The sequence below is a fragment of the Zootoca vivipara genome, chromosome 15, assembly GCF_963506605.1.
Source record: "Zootoca vivipara chromosome 15, rZooViv1.1, whole genome shotgun sequence".
NCBI classification, from domain to species: domain Eukaryota; kingdom Metazoa; phylum Chordata; class Lepidosauria; order Squamata; family Lacertidae; genus Zootoca; species Zootoca vivipara.
The window spans coordinates 31981735-31989409 of NC_083290.1; the positions used below are offsets into that span (position 1 = coordinate 31981735).

Here is a 7675-nt window from a genome sequence, read left to right on the forward strand (position 1 = left end):
CTGAATGTTGGTGTAAAAAAATACAGTCATACCTTGGATCTCGAATACCTTGGCTCCTGAACGATCGAAACCCAGAAGTGAGTGTTCCAGTTTTCAAACATCCTTTTGGAAGCTGAACGTCCGACAGGGCTTCCGACTGAGTGCAGGAGCTTCCTGCAGCCCATCAGAAGCCGCACTTTGGTTTCCAAACTTTTTGGAAGTCGAACAAACTTCCAGAACGGATTCTGTTCGACTTCCAAGGTACGACTGTACTCTTAAATAAAGGCGCAGCCAACCGTATAAGCCAAGAAGTCTAAAACACAAAACACGCACCCTGGGCAAAGAAATAACCCTTCCCCCTATTTCTTCCAGGATCCCACTAATGGTTATTACAGTGTGAACACCTTCAAGGACCACCACTCCACTCCCACCATCTCCCTCTCAGGCTGCCAGCCGGACCTGAGACCAGCCAACAAGCAGCGCGTGCCCACGGGCATGTCCTTCACCAACATCTACACGACCCTGAGCGGGCAGAACCGCCTCTACGACTACAGCCAGCGCTTCGTCCTGGGCATGGGAAGCAGTTCCATCGAGCTGTGCGAGCGGGAATTCCAGCGGGGCTCCATGAGCGACAGCAGCTCCTTCCTGGACACGCAGTGCGACAGCAGCGTCAGCAGCAGCGGAAAGCAGGACGGCTACGTACAGTTCGACAAGGCCAGCAAGGCCTCGGCCTCCTCTTCCCACCACTCCCAGTCCTCCTCTCAAAACTCAGACCCCTCCCGGCCCCTGCAGAGGAGAATGCAGACCCATGTGTGAGAAGGATGGGACTGGGACATGGAAGCGGTGGTGGGGAGGAGGAGGAGGAAGAGGAAGAGGAGCAGCAGGCTGGGACGCTGGAAGAAGGCAAGGCCCCCTCCCAGCCTGAAACCCAGCCCTGCCACCAGCCGGGGTGGAGGGGCCTCCTGAGGTCGGCAGGTTCTGGGTGGGTGGAGGTTGTGTTGTGGTTTTATTTGCATTCTAGTGACATTTTCTTTATAACGCCTCAAGGCACTTTCTCCCCTCTTCCTCACTTAGAGGAAAAACTGCAGCCCCACACAAGGTGATGGGAGCTAGGACTAGGAGTCTGTGTTGCAAGTAAAATAGTCCATACAAAGAGACATGTACCTTCCCCTCTGGGATCTGTTGACCCCACTGAACAGGTGGGGAGAACCTATGGCAGCTGAACCCAAACTAATTTTAAGCACAAGAAAGTCTGTTTTCTTCCTGCAGCAGACTGGGCTTAGGGGGCCATGGGGCGACGGAAGGCCCAAAGACAGGCAACTGTAGGTCAGAACAAAACCCATAAGCTTCGTTGGTTGCTTTTCCATATGTGTAACAACGGCATCTTCTTTCAGGGAAAGGGTTGGGGTTCTAGACTCAACACCACAGGAGAACCACAGGAGAACCCACTTTAATTCCATAAAATATGAGCTGTCTGGTTGCAGGATGTTTTGAGACAACACATGGTCTTCCTGTTGACCAGCAATTTTGTATTTCCTGATTCCTCTGAAGATTACCTCTCCCATTTTCACTTGATGGGGAGAGACATACATGCTACCTGTCAAGTCTTCTGTTCTTGGTCACTTCACAAAGAGAAGGTGACCAATGCTCCTGGTGTCTTTCCCCTCCGCTTCCGCTTCCTCCATGACATCACTTCCTGACTGGACATTTTGGAGATGGCACACCTTCAAAGCTGTCACGTTTGCCAGCCTACTGCCCTTCCTGCTGCTTAGCCCCATTTGCAAACTGCAATCACAAAAAAATATTGTCTTCAAGCAACCTCAAAGGGTTTGGCTTACTTTTAAGGAAGTTCCATAGAGGGGGGAGAGGAACAGTCATTAGTGTAACTTAGTGTGCACTGACTGCTTAATTCTGGTCGTCTTCTTTTTTTTTTACTTTTTTTTTGTTTGGTGTTGAGTGTTCATAATATTACAGTGTGTCTTTGGACTAAAAGCAAAACAAAACCTGGAGTTGAAAACTTTGAAAGTGTCAATTCTCAGCAGAACACACAGACACACAGACAGACACGCACAACAGGAACGCTCTGGTCTGGATCAGCTGCAGAGGAACTGTTGGTGGAGAGAGGACTGAGCTCATAATCTGAGTGACGTGTGACAATCACAGAGAAGGCCCTTCCCATGGGAGCTACTGCGAGTGAACATAGAGCATTTTCTTACTGCTGCTTGTGTATTTCCTCCCCCCGCCCTATTCTCTTACCCCCTCCCCCCAATAGCACAACTGGAAAATTAATACAAGAGTTGTTACAAGTGCCTTTGCAGTGAATTCATTTGAAAGCTTGTCAAACAGAAGGTCTCCATTGCAAAAGAGAAATTACACACACCTTTTCGGGGGAATGTAATGCCCCACGATCTCAGGGCTCTTCCAGATACCCTATTTACTGAACACTCATTCTGATTTGTTTGCACAGGGGTGAAGGTGACATTGCATCAAAGCAAGTGTTGTCCCACACTTTCCTATACATTTCACCATCACTCGCCTCAATGCAAAAGGTCCAGTCTTTTGGGGAAGTTGGTTTGCTTGCACAAGGACTCCCAACCAACCATAATTGTACAACCTGAATTTACCAGTATGTGATTGTATCCCACCCCAAAAATGGCAAGTCTGGAAGTGCCCTCCATTCAATGCCAAGTAGTGGCTAGCAGATCAAAATGTACCAGAAGTATTATTATTATTATTAAATTAATTTCATGGAATTGTAGAGTCAGAAGGGACCCTGAGGGTCATCTAGTCCAACCCCTTGCAGTTGCAGTTGTCCCATACAGAGATTGAACATGCAACCTTGGCATTATCAGCACCACCAACTGTTGCTTAATACAAAATGTTTCTAAATGACTTAACACACACGGTTATAAAATGACCATCGGGTATAGTAGCAAAACAATGATACCCAAACATCTATCATTGAAACTGCAGTAAGCATGACAATATTCGCTCAAAACCAACTGGGAGATGAGAAAAGGAGATGCAAAACAAGGCCCATAGATCTGCTTTAACAATCTACACTGTAGCAGCCAGAAATAAAAATCAGCAACCCAACATTACTAATAATACTAGCAAAGATGTACATTGTGCAGTCATACCTCATGCTATGGACGCTTCAGGTTACGTGTTTTCGGGTTGTGGACCGTGGGAAACCCGGAAGTACCGGAACGGGTTACTTGCAGGTTTTGCCGCTCACGCATGCGCAGAAGCACCAAATCACACCAGCGCAGACGCAGCGCTTCAGGATGCGAACGCTGCAGGTTTCAGACGTGCCTCCGTCACGGATTACACCCGCAACCCAAGGTTCCACTGTACTTCTGGCACTCCCTGTAGGGGCTCCCCCAACCCTACCCAGAAAAATACCGATCCCGGCTTCTGAGAGGTTCAAGCCTTCTCCGGCCAGCAGGTGACAATCAAAGAGCAGGTCTTCCTGCTGGGATTCTCCTCAATGGCAATGCATCAGCAAACACAGAACAGGGCCCAGCTGGGGTAAAATAGCCACACCTGTGCCATGATTGTCCCCTCTGCTGCATTATTTCACCCAGGTGCATGACTATGGGGGAATCGGATGCATAATACATCTCTGACCTCCTTCCTAGCAACTGTTCACTGAGGGTTTTAGCCTTTTGAAAATTTATTTGTGCACAAGTTTACATTTTCACATAATGTGCAGCAGACAAGGAGGTGTGTCCTGATTTTATGAGAACCCTGTCTGGTACAGGAAAGCTAAATAATAATAATAATAATAATAATAATAATAATAATAATAATAATAATCACTTTGAAAAACAGATTGGTCCACGAACTGCGTATCTTCAGATGGACTGTTCACAAGACCTGGACATCCACAAACATCCAAACTGGAGTGACTGATGGTTGACTTCCTCTTGATGGAAGGGTGCAGGGTGTAAGCATAGGATAACATATTTGTTAAAGTCTGGAAGAACAGCATATAGAGAGAGAAGGTTTGGGGAACTGGCCTGATCTAGCACATCCCATTTCCCTTATTATCGCCATGTGTATCATGAAATGCTATTTTCGTCCCTGTTGCCCAGTATACTGTGCTCCTTCTTTAGAGGCCACTTTTGGACTGCCAGAAACAGCACAGATTTGCATGAAATTTGCATATGCTAATTTATACATATAGACGCAAGTTTAGAAATGGTTACTATAATGTAAATAGAAATGTAATACATCCCTCCATAGCAGGGAACAATACAGGCTCCCAGTACGTTTCCGAGCACAATTCAAAGTGTTGGTGTTGACCTTTAAAGCCCTAAACGGCCTCGGTCCGGTATACCTGAAGGAGCGTCTCCACCCCCATCGTTCTGCCCGGACACTGAGGTCCAGCTCCGAGGGCCTTCTGGCGGTTCCCTCATTACGAGAAGCCAAGTTACAGGGAACCAGGCAGAGGGCCTTCTCGGTAGTGGCACCCACCCTGTGGAATGCCCTCCCACTAGAGGTCAAAGAGAACAATTACCAGACCTTTAGAAGGCATCTCAAGGCAGCCCTGTTTAGGGAAGCTTTTAATGTTTGATGGATTTCTGTATTTTAGAATTTCTGTTTTTTTGGAAGCCGCCCAGAGTGGCTGGGGGAACCCGGCCAGATGGGCGGGGTATAAATAATAAATTATTATTATTATTATTATTATTACTTTAAATAGGTGACCTGTGTGTCTTCTCAGCTTGCTATTTTGATCGAGGGCAAATCCGAGGCCCAATAATAATAATAATAATAATAATAATAATAATAATAATAATAAATTATTTATACCCCACCCATCTGGCTGGGCTTCCCCAGCCACTCTGGGCGGCTTCCAACAAAATATTAAAATACATAGTGCGTCAAACATTAAAAGCTTCTCTAAACAGGGCTGCTTTCAGATGTCTTCTAAAAGTCTGGTAGTTGTTTTTCTCTTTGACATCTGGTGGGAGGGCATTCCGCAGGGCGGGTGCCACTACCGAGAAGGCCCTCTGAACACTTTCTGAACACAGCCCAGGAGGAAGGAGCGGAACCACTGTATAACAGTGCCCCCAGCTCCCAGCCTCTCTAGACGGTACAGAAGGATGTTATGGTCGATTGTATCAAAGGCTGCTGAGAGATCCAGCAAAACTAGGAAACAGCTCTCACCTTTGTCCCTAGCCCGCCGGAGATCTTCAACTAGTGCGACCAAGGCAGTTTCAGTCCCATTATGAGGCCTGAATCCCAACTGGAAGGGATCCAAATGGTCCGCTTCTTCCAGGCGTGCCTGGAGTTGTTCAGCAACCACTCACTCAATCACCTTGCCCAAGAATGGAAGATTTGAGACTGGGCGATAGTCGGCCATATTGGCTGCATCTAAATATGGTTTTTAAAGAAGTGGTTTAATAACCGCCTCTTTCAGTGGGTCTGGGAAGGCTCCCTCACAGAGAGAAGCATTCACCACCCTGCAAAGCCCATCACCCAGCCCTTCCCAGCTAGCTTTTGTTAGCCAGGATGGGCAAGGAACAAGGAGACAGGTGGTTGGTTTCACTCGTCCAAGCAGCCTGCCCACATCCTCAGAGGTAACAGATTGGAACTGATCCCACGCAACTTGACTAGACAGGACTCTAGCACTCTCCTGCCCCGGCCCTGCTCCCATGGTGGAGTCTACCTCTTCCCGAATCTGAGCGACTTTATCTTTAAAAAAAAACTTTGCAAAATCATTGCAGAAGATCATGTGGTCCGTATTGGGCCCCGATGGAGCAGATGGTTCCGCTAAATTGTGCACCACCTGAAAGAGTCTCCTGCTGGTGTTTTCTGCAGATACAATTAGGTGGTGAAGAAGGTGTTCTTCACCGTCGCTGTCGCCACTTGGTAGACTCGATACTGGGCTCTAACCCGTGTCCAGTCAAATTCAGAATGAGTTCATCACCGGCACTCTAGCCATCTCAGCGATTGTTTCATCGCCCTCAGTTCTGTGGAAAACCACGGGGCTGTCCGGGCTCCTTGCAATCGGAAAACTGGATCTTTAATCCAGACTTGAGCGAGACAGCCCTTCAAATGGGACTGTCCTCTGACAGCCTTTTCAACATAGGACACAGTCACCTTTTACTGCTTACACAGATAACTTGGGAAACTGTTGAGGAGGGGGGGGTTGGCGGGGGGGTGTCCTCAGCGAAGAAAGAAAGAAAGAAAGAAAGAAAGAAAGAAAGAAAGAAAGAAAGAAAGAAAGAAAGAAAGAAAGAAAGAAAGAAAGAAAGAAAGAAAGAAAGAAAGTGCAGGCCTGCATAAATAACGAAGGGTTTCTGTCTTTCGTTATTTTTTGAAATTAGGGACCGAGAAGATGCATGTTCACTTTTTGCAGTAGATGCATACCCTCAGTCACAGCCTGTCAGGGCAAAGCTGTACCAATGCAAGGCAACCCCTAAATGTTGGGGACCCAGTGGCCAGAGCAGTGGGGCAGTGAGTGATGCAAGGGGCATCCACCATGCAGCTCAGAGAGTGGTGCACAAAGTGGTTCTCCCTCCTCATTTCACCCTCACATCAACCCTGTGAGGTAGGTGAGACATAAAGGGCAATTTACTACACTTCAAAATGCGATACGCCGTGTTTCAAGGCCTGCTGGCTTTTTCTATGAGTAGGGGTCAGGCCTGTCCCAAAGTCCTGCCCTGAGAGCACTGCTGGATCAGTGGGAGACAAAAGGACAGCCCTGCTGAGTAGACCAAGGCAGAAAGCCAGGCTGCTATTATTTGTACCAGGCCTACCCTAAAGTTCCATATTGCTCACCACTCCTTGGGGCTGAGCTGCAGATTCCAGTTTCATTCTCTATTGGAAAGGACCCAAAGGGACTCATCAGGCATGGCCCCAGCCACAGGCTTGGTCCACACAGCTGCTCCAACAGTGTAGGACTCAACAGATATCTTGCTGCTCTTTGACTATGGCAGGGGCAGCCAGTGGAGTGCCCTCCAGATGTTGATGGGAGCCACAGTCCACAACATCTGGAGGGCACCATGTGGATTAGTGTTGGTCCACACTGGAACCAACTTTTGGCATGCAAGGTGTGCAAAAGTGTAAATGTTTTGCATGTGAAATGGGCTCTACCATTAAACTACAGCCCTGCCCTTATCTAATGCACACTACTACTGTATGAGAAAAGTACAACAAGGATTCTAGATCAAATTCAAGGGCACAATAAAGAGAAGCGTAAGGTTCTGCACTTAGGCAGGAATAACCAGCTGCACAAATATAAGATGGGGGGCACCTGGCTTGCCATAAGTACATGTGAAAAGAATCTAGGGGTCTTAGCAGACCACAAGCTGAAAATGAAAAATGTGTTCTGTGACAGCAATAAAAAGCGTATGCTATTTTAGGCTGCATCAACAGAAGTAAAGGACCCCTGGATGGTCAGGTCCAGTCAAAGGCTGGGTGTGGTGCTCATCCCGCTTCTGGCCGAAGGAGCCAGTGTTTGTCCACAGCTTTCTGGGTCATGTGGCCAGCATGACTAAACTGTTTCTGGCACAACGGAACACCGTGACGGAAACCAGAGCGCATGGAAATGCTGTTTACCTTCCCACCGCAGCGGTACCTATTTATCTACTCACACTGGTATGCTTTCCAAACTGCTAGGTTTGCAGAAGCTGGGACAGAGCAACAGGAGCTCAAACAGCCAACCTTCTGATCGCCAAGCCCAAGA

General features: G+C 47.7%; 1 protein-coding gene across 1 annotated transcript in view; it reads left to right on the forward strand.

Moving 5' to 3' along the window:
• Window positions 1–976, forward strand: part of KIRREL3 (kirre like nephrin family adhesion molecule 3) — a 314241-nt gene extending 313265 nt beyond the window's left edge. The window contains exon 16 of the mRNA XM_060268593.1: window positions 352–976. Coding sequence (XP_060124576.1) covers window positions 352–795 — 444 coding nt within the window. The 3' untranslated portion in view covers window positions 796–976. The remainder of the gene's footprint in view (window positions 1–351) is intronic.
• The last annotated feature ends 6699 nt before the right edge of the window (window positions 977–7675 follow it).